The 20951-nt window shown below is 41.6% G+C and overlaps 1 protein-coding gene across 4 annotated transcripts in view; it reads left to right on the top strand.

The window, feature by feature from the left end:
* STAC (SH3 and cysteine rich domain) overlaps positions 1 to 20951 on the top strand; it is a 216166-nt gene that overhangs the window by 181171 nt on the left and 14044 nt on the right. For 3 of the 4 annotated variants that reach the window (XM_033930457.1, XM_033930456.1, XM_033930458.1), the window contains exons 9-11: positions 2449 to 2531; positions 14101 to 14152; positions 16305 to 16442. In XM_033930457.1, coding sequence (XP_033786348.1) covers positions 2449 to 2531; positions 14101 to 14152; positions 16305 to 16442 — 273 coding nt within the window. Of the gene's footprint in view, positions 1 to 2448; positions 2532 to 12197; positions 12296 to 14100; positions 14153 to 16304; positions 16443 to 20951 lie in introns of those variants that run through there. The other variant, XM_033930459.1, reaches the window with a different exon arrangement.

Genomic DNA, 20951 nt, shown 5'->3' with positions numbered 1-20951 from the left:
CTTAACAGATGCAAAGCAAACAAGGGAAAAGAACAGGAAAAAGCACATGAGAATTTCAAAATGAAATCTCAGTGTGTTCCTTTGGGGGACCCTTTCTGACCTGAGCCCTAATGGTGTCTCTTTCCCTGACAGTTTGCAAAGGATTCAGGCAAATACCCATTTACTCATGGAAATCCCTTTGAAAATCACCCCTTTAATTGAATGGAACATTGACTTTAGATAAATAGCAAATGATGAGTGGCTGACTTTTTTTTTTTTTTTTAACTTTGTTTTGATTGTTTTCCAAAGTGAACTTGCTTATTAATTTAAAAAAAAACCAAAAACCCCATAAAGAAAAGAAACATATACATGATTATTGCACTTCTCACACTGACACATATCAGGTACATGCAGTCAGTAAATTATTCATGTTATATTTCTCATTATAATTAGTAACGGACACACTGCTCAGGCTACAGGAATTGAGCAGACATCTAGCAAAGGTTGCCCTTTCAGTTTTAATCAACCAGCAATGTTTTAACAGACCAAGTAACTACGAGTAGTTTGTCAACCACACCACGACTGACACCAGCTGCATCTTCTGGAATAGGACTCGTACATCCAATTCTGCTCTAGCTGAGATCATTTTCATGCACCTTTTCTGATTTCAAGTGCAATTCTTAAGTTAATCACCCTTATTTTCTAACTCCTGCTACTCATTTATTTATTTTTAAAATTTCTATACCGTTTTTATCCAAAACGGTTTACAGGGAGTTACATACATAAAAAGCTAATAATCCATACAAAATAAGAAAATAAAACAGACATATTCAGTCTAACATAAAATCATTTGCTCAAAAAAAAAAAATGCTTCAACAAATAGTTGGGTCTTCAACATTTTCCTAAAGGAATTCCTCTCTCCACATTGTCTAATCTGGCCAACAAGGCCATTCCATAACTTGACTCCTGCACACGTAAAAGTCATAGCATTTGTATCTACATGTTTCGAGTTGGCCTTTGCTGCACCACCACCTATCCCTGTGCTTTCTATTAAAGTGTTTTAATGTGTACTGTGTTGACATAATAAGTAGTATACTATGCCATTATATATGCCGCTTGACCATTTTTAGTGTCGTAATTGTCTGTTGCCTATGTCTGGCTTTTTCTTGCTGTACACCTTGGGCAAATTTCTTCAATAAGTGGATAAATAATTCTTAACAATAAATAGAGATGAGAAGCAAAATAAAAAAAAATATTTATGTTATGTTTGCAACTAGCTAACACTAATATTTAGGGCTCCTTTTACTAAGCTGCGCTAGCGTTTTTAGCACGCGCTAACCCCCGCGCTACACGAAAAATACTAATGCCAGCTCTATAGAGGCGTTAGCGTGTAGCACACATGTAGAGCGTGTTAAGCGTGCGCTAAAACTGCTAGCACAGCTTAGCAAAAGGAGCCCTTAGTCTTCATTTATTTATTGAAATTTTCAATACAGACAAGTCATACAAAAATTGAAACATACTTATCGGTATCTCATAATACTGAGCTAACATTAATATTTAAACAGTTTTAAGTAGAGAGTATGAACCTTTCAGCAGATCCCCTCTTGAATGGCTAACTGCTGAGGATGTCTACGAGGGGCCACTGAAAAGTTCTCAGCCCAACCAAGAAAAGAATTGTGTGGAGCCATGAAACTTATTAGCTATTCCACAATTTTCTTGACACTTTATTTAAATGAAGCAAATGTATCTAGTAAATGGGTACAAGTATAGGGAAACAAGGAAGCCAAGCCATTGTGACATCACTGATGAAGTTGGCTCTTATGCATTGGTAGAATGAAACATTATGACATCACAATACAAGGGGCCACTGAAAAGTTCTCAGCCCAACCAAAAAGAGAATGATATGGAGCCATGAAACTTACAAGTTATTCCACACTTTTCTTGACACTTTTCATTTCAATGATATGAAATGAAAAAATGTCAAGAAAAGTGTGGAATAACTTAACATAGTAACATAGTAGATGACAGCAGAATAATCTATCCAGTCTGCCCAACCTGATTCAATAAAAAAAAAAAAAAAAAAATTCTGCTTCTTCTTCTTAGCTACTTCTGGGCAAGAATCCAAAGCTCTGCCCAGTACTGTGCTTAGGTTTCATGGCTCCACATCATTCTCTTCTTGGTTGAGCTGAGAACTTTTCAGCGACCCCTCATATAAAGGTGTGATCCATCTGACCTCAGACAGTTCTGAGTTATCAGACAGGCCAAGGGCTATAAAAGAGCTATTCCCTCTACATATGATATAACATCATACTGTATATACTCGTAATGCTATCTGTAAAACAAGAAAACAAGTGGAATAAAGTGGAGAGCATAGTGAATTAGAGATTAAAATGGCTTTGATTAACCTGAACTACAGATTAATTCAATTAAGAATCTCGTAAAAGGATACTCGTATGTCTTTTATTACAGGTCCCTCCTTGTACAGATTCCCTGGACACATATGTTGCCTTGTATAAATTCGTACCACAAGAGAGTGAAGACTTGGAGATGAGGTAATTGTGTAACTATTAAAGAGTTATTTAAATGATCTTGTAAAATCATACAAAATTTATTTCATGTAGTATAAATGGATTAAAGGGTACTGTTAGCTCAGTAGTTACCGTATTTTTTGGACCATAAGACCCACTTTTTCCATCTCCCAAAAGAGAGTGCGTCTTATGGACCGAATACTTTGTGCGCGCCCCCCCGGTACCTTTTATAGTGGCGGTGGTCCAACACAGTCTCTTGGATGGCTGCCTTTGTCTTAGAAGAGCGACGCACAATGCAGGAGTGCAACCTTTGCGCTTCCTGCCTGGTTGCGCCGCTCTGTGATTGGCTGGAACCAGGCAGGAAGCACAAAGGTCACGCTCCTGCATTGTGCGTCACTCTTCTAAGACAAAGGCAGCCGTCCAGGAGACCACATTGGACCACCACTAAAAAAGGTATTGGGGGCTTTGGGCGGCTTCAGGCGGTGGGCGGCTTCTGGCAGCTTCGAGCTTTGGGCAGCTGTGGGAAGCTTCGGGCTGCAGACTTCCAAGCACCAGATGCACCAGACCACCAGACGCACCTACGAATAAAGGAGGAAGAGCCAAGAAGAAAAAAAATTCTGAACCAAATTTTTTTTTCTTGGTTTTTTTCTCCTCTACAGGTGGGTGTGTCTTATGGTCCGAAAAATACGGTATATATCCTAATAACTGCAGTAACTTGAAATGCACAAAATAATAAAATGCTAATATTGCAGAACAGAAATCTGCATTAACTGCCAAATTCTATATATTGGACCAAAAATTTGTCACCACACAAAATTGTGCTTAGCATGATTCTATAAAAGGCTCCCACTATATATAGAATCATACTTAGCAGCTATATGTGGGATAACATTTAGGTGATCCCATTTAGGCCAAGGAAAACTAGGCCTAAATGCCTGTGCCTAAGTTGTACACAGATCAGGTGTATTCTATAACAGTGTACCTAACTTTTAGGGATGCCTATGATCCGCCCATGCTCCTCCCCTGGCCACGCCTCCTTTTGAGATTTACACATTGGACATGACATGCACCATTTTATAGAATGTGTTTAAAAGGTGGTGCCCATAAATTCTAATTAGTGCCAATTAGCATTAGTTATTAGGTGTTAATTGCCATTGCATGTGCAAATCAGATGTGTGCACTGATATGCATGTGCAACTTATGGCACCATATACAGAATACGAGGGCAAGGGGGTAATTCTATAAGGAGCTACCTAGCTTTAGATTGCAAGAGAGTGCATAAATATCAGTATTCCAGTCATTTACATGCATATATGAACACATACATGTGTGAATGAGCAGTTTCCAGTTAAATGGCATTCTGTCAGTACGAGTCTAGATGTGATGGCCCATGCTTTGTGGGTGAACTTGCACATAGGAAGGGTGCATACTTACAATTCTAGATCAGTGGTTCTTAAACCTGTTCTTCCACTCAGTTGGGTTTACAAAATATCCCTAATGAAAATGCATGAGGCAGATTTGCATGTCTGTCACCTCTATTACATGCAAATCTGCCTCATACATATTCATTAGGGATATCTTGAAAACTGAACTGGCTGGGCCCCCCCCCCCCTCTTCCAGGACAGGTTTAAGAACCACAGCTCTAGATTATAAAATCTAATAATCTACACAGTCTTTGTTAATCTAGATACAAGTACCAGTACCGGTTCTTTAGCTGGTGTAAGCATTTGCATCTTAAATATAGGTACATTTTCAGCCACTTACAATGGAGACCTCTCTGAGGAAAGGGAGGTTACAGTGGTGTGCCTCAAGTTTTGGTTCTTGGGCATGTTCTTTTTGACATTTTTGTAAGCAATATTGCGGAAGGGCTGACTGGCAAGATTTGCCTGTTTGCAGATAATACCAAGCTCTGCAACAGAGTAGATGCTAGTGCTGCCCGATTCAGGGAAAAAAATTTTGATTTGATTCATCCTATTGAATCGATTTTTCGATTCGATTCAACTCGATTTTCCTGCCCAATTGAGTGGTTTTTTTCCAAATATCCTAGTGGGTTTATTTTATAGCCTCTTTACCCCTTTGCCCTCTCCAACCCACACTGGTCCTATGATATAAACAAAATACACAAACAAAGAGTACTTTTTCTCTCTCTGTTAAATCCTAGCTCACATTCACGGTCTAACACCAGCTCTGGAAGGATACACATTTCAAATCTGACATATTTTAATCACAAAACAGAAAATAAAATTATTTTTCCTACCTTATGTTGTCTGGTCATTTTTCAAATCATGTTGGTCTCATGTTGGTCTGGTTGTCTTCTGATCAGTCTTTCCTTCTTCTTTCTCCATGCTAACCATCCATCTTCCATCTCTGTCCTCCCCTTTTGTTTCCCTTTCCTCCCCCAGGTCTGGCATCTTTCCTTTTGTTCATCTCCATCCCCCCACAGCTACAGCAATGGACTCCACCATCCACAGATCCACCATCTCTCCTTTTCTCAACTACCCTTTCATCCAGCATCTCTCTTCTGTGTTCCTGTCCCTATTCTCTTCCCCAGTACTGACCCCCTTGTGTCCCTGTTCCTATGCTCCCTCCATGCCCAGCATCTTATCTCTCCCCATATCCAGCTTCTTCTTCCTCTCTTCTTTACCTCCTGTATCCCCCTCCCCAGGTACAGGCTTTCTCCTACTATCTCTCCTGCCATCCTGCACCCTGCCCACCTACATTGGAGCAGTATCTGTCCCTCTTGTACCCTTCCCCTTGTGGTCTTGCATTTCTCTCTCCCTCTCTTCATTAGTCCAGCACCTCTCCTCTGCTTTCCTCCCCCTCTTTTTGGTTTGGTTTCTCTCTTTCCTTCAACCCAGATCTGGCATCTCCCTTCCCCTCTCTTACTCCTTCCTCCTCCTCCCTCTGCATAGGCCTGCCTCCTGCTGTGAAGGCACTCTTCCTCCTCCTCCCTCTGCACAGGCCTGCCTCCTACCGTGAAGGCACTCTTCCTCCTCCTCCCTCTGCACAGGCCTGCCTCCCCGACGCGAAGGCCTGCTCTCCTGCCGCCAAGGTCTGCTCCCCTCCCCACTGGAAAAGGCCTGCTCCCCCGCTGCAAAGGCCTGCTCCCCCCAGCTTCCCCGCATTTACATTAAGCTAATACGGCAGCATGCAGGATCGCTGGTGCTATAGCGATCCCTGCAGCTGCCGTCATCTTCAGCGGCACATTTCCTCTGCCGCGATCCTGACCCTGACATCATACGAGGGACAGGACCGTTGCAGAAAGAACATTCCGCTGAGGACGACGGGCAGCTGCAGGGATCGCTATAGCACCAGCGATCCTGCAGGTTACCATATTTGCTTAAGCTGATAAGAGAAAGGAAGCTGGGGAAACATTCAGGTCTTTCTGACTGACCCTCCCCCCTCAAGCAGGAGCGGCAGCGGACGGCCAACAAGAGGCAGCGCTGTTGCTCCTTCTTTAGGAAGGCACGAGGGAAAGGGTTGGCCATCGAATCGGGAGGCCGATTTTTCGTAAAATTGAATTGATTCAAATCAGTGAATTGATTCGAATCGTGAATCAGGCAGCACTACTCCATAGTATCATTACCTTCAGATATTTCATTACAAATTGAGTTTACATCCAAAATCCTAGGTTTTATCCTGGACTCTACACTTTCTTTTTCATCTCAAGTTAGCAATGTGACAAAAAAAATGCTTCTTTAGTCTCAGATTACTTAGATGGGTTCGCCATTTATTTTTTCCACAGCATTTTGCTGTGTTGGTTCAGGGGATTATTTTATCACAGTTAAATTATGCTAATTTCCTATGTCTGTTTGAACAAATGCAATCTGAAAAGCTTGCAACTTATTCAGAATACTGTGGCAATATTGATATTTGGTAAGCACAAATATGATCATGTGGCCCCTTTACTTAGGGCACTTCATTGGCTACTAGTGTTTTGGAGAATTCAATTCAAATGTATTTGTGTGATTTTTAAAATTTTGTATGAGATTTTCTCCCTCTTAATTCCTGTCCTTTTCAATTCTTGTTTGCCATCTCATTCAAGAAATACTCAGAAATATAAACTTGGCTTTCCATCAGTTAAGAGTATTAAAACTAAATCCAATTTTTGCAAATCTTTTAGTTTTCTATCTGCAAAAATGTGGAATGAGCTTCCTTCAGACATCAGGTTACTTCCTCAAGTAACAATTTTTTGGAAAATGTAAAAAAATTATCTATTTCAAAAATCTCTGGTTGATTCTTCTGAGATAATTTGGAGTAGAATTATCTCATTCCCTAGCTGAACTTAGGAAATTTTGTTAACCAAGTCAAGACCTTTTTGTAAGGGTTGAATCGATATATAAAACCAAGGATTGGATTGGAAAATAAACAAAAAAGAAAGACTTTTCCTCTCTCTGTTAGGTCCTAGCTCACGCTCGCTGTCTACCAGCTCTGTCAGGATACATATTTCAAATCTGACATATTGTAATCACAAAACAGAAAATAAAATTATTTTTCCTAAAATAAAATTATTTTTATTGTCTGGTCATTATTCAAATCATGGTAGTCCCAGGCTCTGGTTTCTGTTTGTCTTCTGTTAACTCACTTGCCAGGGTCTCCTGGCGAGAGCTTGCCCAGGACCAGCCGGTATACTGGCTGTAGTAGCCAAAAATCACCACCATACAAAACAGACAGTATAAAGGAAAAATAGTTTTTATTCAACCCTTTTACTGGGCTTAAGTCAGAACGGCCAGGCTGGCAATTATAAAACACAAAGAAAATCCAAGCCACAACTTTCATGAAAAATAAAGAAAAAATACTTTTCAAACAGGAATAGTCTGCTAGGACAGTTCTTTTCAAAGACTAGCAATGTAATATATTCAAGTAGAGAGAAGGCACACATTAAACTTCACCAGTGAGTTGTAATTGCTTGCAATTGCTTGCGCTGCAGGTGATCTCTGAAGTTTAATCAGGCCTTGTGATGGCTTTATGCTGGTAAGTACTTCAAAAAAGGAAGTTGTCCCTTTTCTCCTTGTTGAAGTGGTGAGTGTGGTCTGGCTTACACAAATGAGAGAAAGTTTACACAATAGCATTCAAGAAAAACAATCTGGCTTTCTCTGTATCCTTGGATACAGAGAAGGCCTTTGATCAGGTGGAATGGACCTTTATGTATCAAGCAATGGATTGGTTTGGGATTGGTTCCGCATTCATTCAAATGATTCAAACCTTGTATAGCTCCCCCTTTGCTAGATTACATATTAATAATAATTTGTCAGAGCTTTTTTGTTTAGAGAGGGGAGTTAGACAAGGGTGCCCATTATCTCCTTTGTTGTTCGATATTGTACTGGAACCCTTGTTATTGGCTATTCAACAATCAAAGGAGGTTCAGGGTATTCCTTATACAGATCGGTAATATAAAGTCTCTGCATATGCAGATGATATTTTGCTTCATTTGAGGAATCCTGAAACTACCATTCCACATTTACTGGATTTGATTGATAAATTTGGAAAATTTTCAGGTTATAAAATAAATTGGAGTAAATCTGAGATTCTTCCGTTAAATGTCCATTGTCAAAAAGGATTATTTGATTTGTTCCCTTATCTATGGAAAGAGGGTATTAAATATTTAGGCATTTGGATCCATAAAATGCTAGAAGAGACGATGAAAGTAAATGAAAAATCTTTGTTGCTAAAGGTCACAGAAATGTGTGAGCAATGGAACCCATTACATCTTTCTTGGTGGAGGAGAGTTCAAACTGTTAAAATAATGATATTGCCTGTGATTTTCTATTGAATGGGTATGTTACCAGTTTATTTTCCAGGGTTCTTTTATAAGAAATTAAATGGTATACTGACTAAATTTATTTGGCTGGGTAAAATTGCTAGAATTGCTTTAGTATCACTACAAAAGCCAATTGCGGAGGGTGAGGTAAATTTCCCAAATTTGTATAGGTACCATCAAGCCTATATTATGCATCAAGGTATGTATTGGATCCTTCCGGAGCTCATGGACACTCTTATGGATTGGTTATGGTTGGAATGGCAAATCACGTCACCTTTGAGACTGTGTCATGTTCTAAGTATCAAGTTACCTAGGTTGTATAAGGACAGTAGAATTTTAGCAGACATTAAAATATGGCAGACATTAAAATATGTGAATAATTTAACACCTATTCCAATCCATAAATCAACCTCTCAATCCCTTTGGCTGAACTCCAAGATCCAAGTTGGAGGATTTAAGGTCATCTGGAAACATTGGATGAAGGCAGGTATACGTATTTTGGGTGATGTTGTATCGGATGGCAAGCTGCTTGACTTTTCACGATTGCAACACAAATTTGGTCTTCATAAGTCACAAAATTATAGATGGTTGCAGTTGGAGCAGGCCATTCAGGAGGGGTTCCCTGAATGGAAAATTCTTGAAAGTCAGTATAGCTTGCCAGTTTTATGTTTCCAGGCGGATTTCCTGGGTCACCAGACTGCTCAGTGGTATAAATTGGATTTTTAAATAAGAAACCAAAGAATAGTCTTTGCGATATATGGAGCATTGAGATAAAACATCAAATTACTGCATCTCAGTGGCCATGAATTTGGGCTTGGAGAATGAGATGTACAGCGTCAGCATCTATTAGACAAACTTAGTTTTTCTTATTACATAGAGGATTTTGGACCCCAGTTCGTTTACAGAAATTAGATAGCTCTAAGTTGAATAGATGCTGGCACTGTCATCTTGAAGCTGGGACATTGGATCATTTACTATTCTATTGTCCATTGATACTTAGCTTTTGGAAATCCATTTGGGGCCAAGTAAATAACTTATTGGGAAAATCCGGTGGCATTATCATATGACACGGTGATATTCGGTACATCAATGAGGGCTAAGAGCCAATATCTTATAGTAATAATAAATTGTTGCTTATAATGACAGGGGATGCCATACAACAAATTATGAAACATTGGAAAAATTGGGATCGATTAAATTAAAATTTTTGGTGGAATTCATTATGCCATACAGTGGGGGCATTTCCAGAAATTTAAGGATGTTTGGGAGCCATTAACAACTTATTGTGCAGAATGAATAATATTTTCCCATTCATCACACATGTCCAGGGTAGGGAGGGTGGGTGGAGATATTTGCTATTTTCTTATGTTCAAGAACAATTGTTGTGTATAAAGGGGGGAGGGATATAGAATGTGAAGTATACTTTGATGGAAATATTAAGTGATGGTAAAGTATAAAGTTATTGTATTGTATTTTACACTTATTGAAAGTTTTAAAATGAATAAAGATATATATTGTGACCAGGCCAGGCCCCAGGTGAGTGGGAAACCCTGGCGCGGACCACAGGTAAGATTTTCAATGCACCTTTTATATGGCTGGTGTAAGGAAAACCCGGACAATGGATTTCTTACAAACAAAACTTCACCGAGTTTATTAAGACAAAAGAAAAAAGTTCCAAAACAGACAATTGTTTTTCATAGGCACCAATTATGCAGTTCCTTCCACTTAAGTCCAGTGCACTCTGTCTGTGCTCAAGTTCAGGGACTAGACAGTCCTTATCAGCAAAAAAACATAAACCAAAATCAAACAAGCTTTTCAGCCTCTCAGATGTCCCAATTCTCCCTCCTTAGGGCAGCTGGCTTCTACTACTCAGTTCTGGCCAGCACTGGCTGAGCACTGCAGGTGCCAGCCCTTCTTCCAAGTACTTTTCAGACAAAGAGGAAAAAAAACATTTTCTCTGCCACTGCTTTTCCTCTCTAGCACTTTGTCCCCTCCAAAGACTTTCACAGCCCTGCTTTGCAGGCTATGTGGCGCAAGCCTCCCTTTTCACCAAGGTCTTCAGACCCTCCCAATTGTTACCACAGTCCTAGAGCAGCTTATAATTTCTAAATCAGGTTTCCATACATTCTTCTGGCACACTTCATTCTGCCTCAGCCTTACTGCACCACCCCCATCCTGTGTCACTGGGGCTATAGTCATTTTCTGTCTCCATGAATTCCCCTTCTTCACTCTCCACCTCCCATCCCCCTCTCTGGGTGTTTGGGAAAGTTTCCTGGCCAGGTTCCTCTCTCTCTGAGAGAACCTCTAGCCCTACCCCCTTAGGCTCCCCTGGGAAATCACAGTACCTAGCTGGCTGCTGGATTCCTCTCTCTGCTTGTTGGCCTGGGGCAATCCTATGTTCCTGGTAGTTTGCACAGAGCGTTGGGCTGCTTCCAGGGTGCTCCGTTCTGCTTCTCCAATTAGAGTCAGCTGAGGCTCCCTGATCTCCCTGCAGTCTTCCTACTTGAGGCTTAGGTGACTGCAGAACTGGGTGGCTAACTCCACCCCCTTCTGGGTTGATCTCACGTTTCTCCCTAGCTCTGGGAAAAGAGTAATAGGGGATAGACTGTGGTTTCTGTGCCCTCCCTACCTGAATTTCTGGCTGTGACATCACCTGCCTTTTCTCCCTTCTTTCTTGCTGTACTAAACTAGTGCTTTTAGCAGGGTGTACAGGCTTTATTTTAGGGATTGCAGGTTTGAGGGCTGTACTTTTGACTGGACTAGCAGTCTTTTTAACCGTGACAGGAGCTTCCCTGTCACAATATATAAGCATTCAAGAAAACCAAAATAAATGCCAATCTTCTTGGTCTTATTTTATGTCTCTTGAAACTTCTCCATAGATATACATTCCCTAATAGCCCACACCTGGCTGAGGTTACTGCCAATCCAAGCAGTAGGGGGGGAAAAAACCTTTCACAAAAAGAACCTCACAGCCAAAAGAAATGTGTTGAAAGGAAAACTTCACACACTGATAGGGGAAAAGAAGAAAAACAAAACTTCCCCCCCAAAAAACCCAGCTTCTTACTTCCTCCTGTAGAAACTTCTGCTTCCCAGCCCAGCTTAAACAAATAGGCAAAGGGGAAAAAACCCCAATCCATCTCTGCCCTCCTCTTCCGTTTCCCTTCCTTCCCTCAGAGGTCTGGCATCTTTCCTTTTTTCGTCTCCATTCCTGCAGTCCAGCATTTCTCTAATGACCATTCCCCCCCTCCCCCCCCCCATTCCTCTCCTCCATGGGATCCAATAAGGCAGTAAACTTGTGCTCTTCGGACCACCAGCAGCGTGAGTGAAGCTTTCCCTCTGCTACTGCTTTGCGCCTAAGCGGGACCAGGAAGCAGTAGCAGAGGGAAAGCTTCCAGCCTAAATTTATGCATTTAACACTTAATTTATTCAAATTATTTTCAGTAGTTGCTTATTAAAAAGCCAATTATCATCACTAATTAGTTTGTTATTCAATTACATTGCATGTGAAACATCTGGCGTTTTTTAAAAATAGAATTAGGGGGGTAAAGACCTACATACAGTATATCTGAGGGTATAGACCAGGGGTAGGCAATTCCGGTCCTCGAGAGCCGGAGCCAGGTCAGGTTTTCAGGATATCCACAATGAATATGTATGAGATGGATTGCATGTACTGCCTCCTTGAGATGCAAATCTATCTCATGCATATTTATTGTGGATATCCTGAAAACCTGATGTGGCTCCAGCTCTTGAGGACCGGAATTGCCTACCCCTGGTATAGACCCATAAGTATTTCACAGTTCAGCACCTAGATAGCTCCATAATTATAAGCAATTCAAGGATATTGCTGAGTCTGCATTTAATTATTCCAAGTTTCTTTCTGAAGCATTTACCAAACACTGAGTAATTGTATGTTTCTTTTGTAAATGCAGCTTCAATAAACTCCATGAGAGCTGCAGCACTGCCAGTGTAGCACAGTCCATGAAATCTGTCATCTATCATCATTCGCTTTGATTTAACCACAGCCCAGGTGCTAACACTGTGATCCAGATGAGATACTGTGTCATTGTTGGACTCCCTTTTCCAACACATCTCTGTTTAAAAACCTATTTGGCAGTTGCCAGATGGGTCCTTTCCTAAATGTGCATGTGTTAAGTGAAATGTCATCTTGTGTAAAGTGATAAGTCTCACTGCTGAGTAAAATATTATTTAGTGCTATTATTTGCTTCATAAAAAAAACAAGCAATTGCAGAAGCTTATTCACATAAGGCAGGGGCGTTCTTGCGGGAAGTTTAAAATCGATCACATAAAATGTATTTCTGGGGGAAAAAAAATTACAGGAGGCAGAAATGAGACTAAATTTCAATTTCATTTCCACAGAATTCAGGTTTTTAAAGTAGCAAACCAGAAGTATGATTAGGATAAAAGGTTATGGATTTGATGTACCACTTTTCAGTGGAAACAAAAACTGTGGATACAGATGTTCTGGAGATAATTTATTAAACACTGACATATAAAACCATGAAAATTCAATTAAAAAGTACAATGAAAAAAAAATACAGTGATAAAAATCCAACTGGACCCCGGTATTTTTTATCATTGTACTTTTTAAATTGAATTTTCATGGTTTTATATGTCAGTGTTTAATAAATTATCTCCAGAACATCTGTATCCACAGTTTTTGTTTTTGTTTTCATTGGTGGATTGTTTTCACTGTGGATCATTGGGTCTCCCCATTTTTCTTTGTTGTTCTCCACTTTTCAGTGGTACAACCAAAATGGTTAACATATTTCATGCAAGTAATTTCTCTGTCCCTAATAGGCTCACAATCTAAGGCCCTCTTATACTAAGCCATGATAGAAGTTTCTACCACGGCCCAGGGCGCTAAATGCTCTGACACTGCTCCGATGCTCAAAGGAATTCTATGAGCGTCAGACCATTTAGCACTGTGGGCCCCAGTAGAAATCTCTATTGTGGCTTAGTAAAGGGGAGGGGTTAAGTTTTATACCTGGGTTAAATAACTTGGCCTGAGTCACAAAGAGCTTGATTGCTGCCAATAATTGAAAAGTGCTATTATAAAGTAATTAAAAAATAATTAGTTGGTGGGCGCCTAACTGAGTAGGCACCTACCATTTCTTATAAGCTGAGGGGGGACAAGTCCAGGACAAATATGTTCTGCTTCACGCAGTGAGTGGTAGACACCTGGAATGCCCTCCCAGAGAAGGTTATTGCGGAATCCACCGTCCTAGGATTTAAAAGCAAACTAGATGCACATCTCCTTACGAGAGGCATAGAAGGATATGGATGACTAAAATTACGCCAGGTGTACACCTGGCTGGGCCTCCACATGTGCGGATCGCCAGACTTGATGGACTTGATGGATCCAGAGATGGCAGTTCTTATGTTCTTATGTAGGCATCTACCCCAAGGGGCTTTCCAGAAAGTAGGCATGTCTGGGGACAGATTCTAGGTGGATTTGGGGCTTGCTTTGACTTAGGCACCGGCACCGATAGGTGCCTAACTTGAGCATACTCATTTAATCTAAAAAGAAATTTTAAACCCTGGCCTAAATGGGAGTGCGCCTAGTTTCAACACCTACTGGCATCTAAGACTGCTTAGATACTACTAGGCACAATTCTATGAATGGGGCCTAGTGGATGATTGATAATTGTGCTCAACAGCGCCTACAAGTTAGGCACCATTTATAGAATCAGGCCTAAGTCCCTTGGAATATAGGCCTAATAATAGGAGTGCATTGAATACTTTAATCTTGCAGAAGTTAATGTCATAACACCAGTGTTGTGATCAGTGATGTATTATTTATATTGATTGCAGACCAGGTGATAAAATCACTATTCTTGATGATTCAAATGAAGACTGGTGGAAGGTATGTACTTATTGTCTTCAATGTAAAAGTACTAACACTTTTATTTATAAATAGTGTTGACAGTTGCCATTTAAATGTGTTGTTTGTCCTTATTTTGATTGTTTATATAGTAAATTATAAGATGATAAAAATGAGAACAGCTGATAAATCCTGCTTTAATAAAGATGCAGCATTTCTCTGCTTTCTATTGCTGGGAAAGTGCTGTCAAGAGTAATACTTGATGAAGCAACATATGAGAGGCCGCTTGTTAGCTTGGACACCGAAAAAGCCTTTGGCAAAGTCAACTGGAATTATCTTTTTAATCTGCTGAAGCACTTAAGTTTCTTGGGCTGGTTTTGGTAGGCCCTTCAAGCTTTGAATGCCCGACCGCTAGCAGTGGTGATAGTTAATGGCTATATCACTTCCTCATTTTTTATTCACCATGGTACCTGTCAAGGTTGCCCCATGTCCTCTTTGCTCTTTTTATTGTATCTGGAACATCTCCTGTGCACGCTTTTGAAAGACCCCGAAGTGGCAGGTGTACCTCTGCGAGGACAGGTAGTGAAAGTTCTGGCTTTTGCAGATGATATTCTTTTGGTCCTCTCTCAAGTAGCTACTTCAATTGCAGCATTGTTGGGTGTCTTGGATGAGTTTTCCTTTTAGTCTAGTTTTCAACTTAATAGAACAAAATCTGAGGTTCTTCCTCTGGACTCTGTTGTTCCTGGCCAGTGGGTGGGGAAGTTTCTCTTTCTGTGGGCCATTGATGCTATCAAGTACTTAGTGGTGTAGATTCCATCTGACCTATCCCAACTCTGCTCGTTGGATATTGATGCATGGATGCATGAGTTGGAAAGTAAATTGTCTATCTGGCAATGTTACCCACTAATGCTTATGGGCAGAATAGCACTTTATTTATTTGTTTTATTTTATTATTTATATACCACTTATATCCTAAGTGGTTTACATTCAGATGCTTTATCATATTTCCCTATCTGTCCCAGTGGGCTCAAACTCTATCTAGTGTATCTGGGGCAATTAGGGGATTAAGTGACTTGACCAGGGTCATAAGAAGCAGCAAGGGATTTGAACCCACAGCCTCAGGGTGCTGAAGCTGTAGTTCTAATTCCTGCACCACACACTCCCAGTTTGGCTATATATGTTTCAAATGTTGCCCTTGTTACTTTTAGTGAAATCCCATAGGTGGCTAGTTCGAGCCATTAATAAATTTTTGTGGAATGGGAAAAGACTTAGGGGTCCTTTTACAAAGGCGCGGTAGCGGTTTAACGCGCGAATACCGTGCTTTAAACTGCCTGCCGCGCTAGTACCTAACACCTCCATTGATGAGGTGTTAGGATTTTAGGCTGCCGCGGGGGTTAGCGCGTGATGAAATGTCCGACGCGCTAACCCCCGTTGCGCGCCTTGATAAAAGGAGTCCTTAGCGTGCCTAGATGCCGCTAAGCATGATTCTATAAACGGAGCCTAGCGGTTGAATGACAATTGCACCAACTGGGGCCTACAAGTTAGGCCTGGTTAGGCGCCATTTATAGAATCAGACCCAAGTGCTATCTATAAAGAGCACTCAACTTGGAGCATTCCTCATTGATTTTTTACGGGACCCAAATATGCACACCATTTACTGAATCTGGCATTTATGTGCAATTGCCCAAATTCTATATATGGTGGCTAAAAATTTGGCGCTGATCAGAACGGTGCTTAATACAGTTCTATAAAAGGCACGCCAAATATAGGATCTCACTTAGCAGCCATATATGCCACTAACATTTTAGGTGCACCTACTTAAACCAATGCAAAACAAGACCTAAATACCTTACATAGGTCGGGCGTATTCTATAATAGTGCACATAACTTTTAGGAATGCCCACAATCCATCCTTGCTCCTCCTCTGGCCCACAATCCACCCCTTTTGAGATTCACTTAGTCGAATTGACATCCACCACTTTATAGAATGCGCTTAAAAAGTTGTGCACATAAAGTTGTGTGCTTAAAAAGTTGTGCTTAAATTTTAATTAGTGCCAATTAGGGTCAATTTTATTATTAGGTGTTTTACATTACCATGGAATGAAGTTGAATACTTATGTAATTTAGATTCAATGTACTCTTCACTTTTCAGTTCTTTATATTATAATCTTACAAATGATTTCTTTTATTGTAGGGAAAAATTGAAGATAGAATTGGATTTTTCCCATCCAGCTTTGTGCAGAGAGTGCAACAAGATGAAAGAATTTTTAAGTGCATCAGAGCGTTTATTGGATGTAAGGAACAGGGACAAATAACTCTGAAAGTGAACCAGGTAAGCAGAATATAAATATAGGTATAGTAAGATGAGGAGGTCCCTTTTCGATATGGAGTCCAAATATAAGATTGGACATTAGGTGGAAGATGCACAAAAACCGGTATCAAGCATGCCCATTTTCAAAACTGCAAAACATCTATTTTGTTTTTTCCCAAAAACGGCCATTTTCAGATGTGCATCTATCTCTTTGAATCAATTTTCAAAAAAACATGTCCAAAAGAAAACCACACAGAATAAGCCATTGGGATGTAGAAAGGGCCAGCATTCATAGTAGACTGGCCACACAGACATCCCAGCAGAGCAATCTATGGCATTCAACCAGATGGATTTATTAAATCAATATGATTCATGTTTCGGCCACTAGGTCTACATCAGGAGTCTGGTATTTTGCTGAAAAAAGTTGTCTTAACTAGAAACACCAACACCTTATTTTTTAAAAAAAAACACCAATGGAACTCTGTTAACAACCACTCCAAAGGAAAGTTGATCAACAGAAAATGCAACTACTGAATTTTGAAAAAGTTACATATCTCACCAAAACCCCCTTATAATGTATGGTGAGCCCTCCAATACCCACCAAAAACCTATAGTACTGAACTATATACCACCCCAATAGATCTTATGCCTGCAGGTGTCACCTACATGTTCATATAGTTGGGTTTGGGTGGATTTTGGAAAGCTCACACATTCTATCATAAGTGTAGTAGTTGGAGTGGGATATGGGCCCGAGTCCCCATCTCTGTGGTTGACTACACTGCCCACTAGGCTACAGCAGGTTCCTGCTGCTGCTGTACAAGGACTGGCCATAAAATGTGAAGCTATCATACAGGCAAATATGTACTGTTTTATTCTCATCTTTGGGGGTGGGAGGAGATCAGTGACACGAGGAGAGTATGAGATTCAGGTTTACAAGCCTCCGGTGGTCATCTGGTCAGTTAGGGTACCTTTTTGACACATATTCGTTATTAAAACGGGTCTAGTCCCAAATGTCTAAACTGTGCACTGGACGTATTCTTAAATGTTCTGCATCCTCTGTCAGAAAGACACAATGACGCCAGGCCAAGGGATGCCCCTCTGCGGATAGAGGGCTGGCTCTCAGCGTTTCTTCCTGCCTGGATGCGCATCACGTCAGACCAGTAGGTCTTGGACATTTTTTGGTTGGACTACAAGTTGGAATTTGTACAGCTTCTGTCAGATTGGTTCGTGGATTCTCCTTCAGGACGCCCGGACAAGGCGCAGCGCTTACTGGATATTCAAGCTATAAATCCAGTACTACCCAACCTCTCGGGCTCAGGCAGATACTCTGTATACTTTATCTTGCTCAGAAGATTTGAGGCCTATTCTGGATCTTTAGCATGTGAATGCGGCTCTCAAGATTCCCCACTTCTGAATGGAGATCATGCGTTCGGTAATTGCAGTTGTAGCTCCAGGGGAGTTTCTTGCCTCGCTGGACCTCAGAGGCGTACTTGCACATTCCTATTTTTTTCCAGCCCACTGCAAATTTCTGTGGTTTCATGTTCTGGAACAGCATTAACAGTTCTCGATCCTGCCCTTTGGGCTGGCAACAGTGCCTCAGACCTTCACCAAAGTGATGTGGCAGTGGTGGCTTATCTGCGAAAGATGGGCCTACAGGTTCACTCTTACTTAGATGAATGGCTGAACAGAGCTCCCTCGTTGGCCGAGGGACGACATACAGTGGAGCAGGTGCTCCAGGTGCTGGAAGACCTGGGCTGGATTGTCAACTTCAGGAAGAGCCATCTGATGCCCACACAATTGCTGGAATACCTAGGAGTCCTCTTCAATATGGCTGCAGATTGTGTCTATTTGCCAGAAGCTTGCAGAAGCTGTGTGCCCAGCTGTGTGCCCAGATTTCTTCTCCTCTGGAGCAGCTGGCTCCTTCAGTATGCGATTATCATCAGGTTCTAGGATCCATGGTTGCTACACTGGATGTAGTTCCTTGGGCAAGGGTGCACATGCGTCCTCTTTAGCATTCCTTACCATCTCACTGGCTCCACACCAAGATGCCTTGCAGACTTGCCTGCCGTGAACTCAAGGCTCAAGCAAGCATGGACTGGTGGCTTCGCCCGCAATTGCTCTGCAGGGGCATACCACTCTACATTGCCTCCTGGATCATGATGATGACAGATGCCAGCCTTTGGGGTTGGGGAGCCCATTGCAATCATTGTCCTGTTCAGGGGTGTTGGACACCCTCTCAGAGAAAATGGGCCATCAACTAGTTGGAGCTCAGGCCATTCATCTGGCTCTGATGAGATTATAGAAGACTCTGGAGGGCCAAGCAGTCACTAATGAGTCACTAATGAGGTCACTAATGAGTTTTGCCTCTTTGACCATCTGTTTTTGCTGGCGCATTCTGTTAAGGGAGGCGCTCCAGCTTCTAAGGCCACGATTTCCAGATGGATCCTTGGGGCCATTTCATCAGCCTACATTCTTTCTGGGAAACAGTCCCGTTTCCATCAAGGTGCATTCTACTAGGAGTTTGAATTTTTCATGGGCCAAAGCTAGATTTGTCTCTCCTGAGGAGATCTGCAGGGCAGGAACTTGTTCTTCTCTTCACACATTTGTCAAGTTCTACAGAGTGGATGTAGCTGCAAGACAGAGCTCGGCTTTCGGGTCCTTGGTTCTAAGGGCCGGTGCAGCAAGTCAACCCTAGATTTTGGGGGGACTGCTTTTGTATGTCCCAGCTGTCTAGAATGTCTCACATATTGCACTGGAAAAGGAGATTATGTACTTACTCTCATAAGCTCTTTTCAAGTAGATAGGTGAGACATTCTAGACTCCCCGCCCTGTCCTTCCTACACCTGCTTTCAGTTTTCAGTCTGTTTATGTTTCTCCAAGCTGATTCTTGGATGCCTGTTAGCTCTTGAGGACTGGGAAGAATTTGTATATATGTTCCATTTATTGGGTAGCAGTGGCGTACCTAGCATATGTGACACCCGGAGCCCATCATTTTTTGGCACCCCCCCCTCCCATCTGTACAAAAAACATGATTTTTAGTAACAAGCCACATGTCACACATGAGTACCTAGGAAAAGGCAGCATCTTACATACTGCAGTGAGCAGTACAACATCAATACACCCATTGTAAAACTAAACAAGCCAGACTAGTACAGATCAATCCTACACCTTCAATCCTAACAGAAAACCATGTCTTTCGAACACACTGAATACAGAAAACACCTTCGCCAAATATGGAATATGTCATCACAAACTAACCCCTCCCCCTTTTTACAAAACTGTAGTGTGAATTTTAGCCACGGTGGTAAAAGCTCCAACACTCATAGAATTCTGAGCATCAGAGCTGCTACCACCATGGCTGGCGCTAAAAAACGCTCCACAGTTTTGTAAAAGGGGGGATAAAATAGAAATACATAGACAAAGGTTAAATTGAACCAGTAAGAAGCTGGACTCTGCATACAATGCAACACCACAGAAACAGTGAGACAGGTCTCCTAAAGCAATAAATAAATAGAAATTTTTTGTTCTACCTTTGTCTTCTCTGGTTTCTGCTTTCCTCATCTTCTTGTTACTCTCTTCCTTCCATCCACTGTCCCTCTTCTCTCTGCATCTTCCATTTGCTCTGTTACTGTGCCTCGCCCTTTCTCCCTCCTTCCAAGTTGGTCTGGCATCCATCTTCTTCCCTCCGCTCCTCCCATAGTCTGGCATCTCTGTCTTCTTCCCTGCCAGCGTCTTCTTCTAACTCTCTCTTCCCCATTTCCCTTCAGCGTCTTCTCCCCACTCTCTCTTCCTCATTTTCCTGCAGCATCTTCTCCCCACTCTTTGTTCCTCATTTCCCTTAAGCATCTTCTCCCCACTCTCTGTTCCCCATTTCCATTCAGCATCTTCTTCCCACTCTGTCTTCCCCATTTTCTTTCAGCATACTTCTCCCCCCTCTGTCTTCCCCCATGTGCTTTCAGCGTCCTTCTCCCCCTTCTGTTTTACCCTGTTTTCCTCTCCACCCCACCTTTTCTTCCTTTCTCCCTCCCTGTCCCTTACCTTCGTGGCACTTTCTCCCCCCCCCCGGCCCGGACAATAGGCCCGGTCTGACAAACCTCCCTGCCCTGTGGCCGGCGATGTCTAAACTGCCTTCTTACAGCAGCCGGAGCGTTGTAGTTGCATATGGCTGCTGTAAAGGTTGTCTCTGATGCAACTTCCGGTTGCATCAGAGATGACCTTTACGGCAGAAACACACAACTTCAATGCTCTAGCTCAGGGGTGCCCACACTTTTTGGGCTTGCGAGCTACATTTAAAATGACCAAGTCAAAATGATCTATCAGCAATAAAATTTAAAAAAAAAACACAAAGCACACTGTACACTGAGAAAATGTTAATTATCATTCCTATTCTGGGGTTTTTTCAAAGAGGTCAAGGCAGATGTCACCTCAGTAACAACCATACAAAAATAGACAAATACCCCCCTCCCTTTTTACTAAAGCACAATAGCAGTTTTTAGCGCAGGGAGCTGCGCTGAATGCCCAGGGCTGCTC

The sequence above is a fragment of the Geotrypetes seraphini genome, chromosome 2 (genome assembly GCF_902459505.1).
Source record: "Geotrypetes seraphini chromosome 2, aGeoSer1.1, whole genome shotgun sequence".
NCBI classification, from domain to species: Eukaryota; Metazoa; Chordata; class Amphibia; order Gymnophiona; family Dermophiidae; genus Geotrypetes; species Geotrypetes seraphini.
Note: the sequence above shows the minus strand (reverse complement) of the source record. Positions and strands in the feature narration are given on the sequence as shown.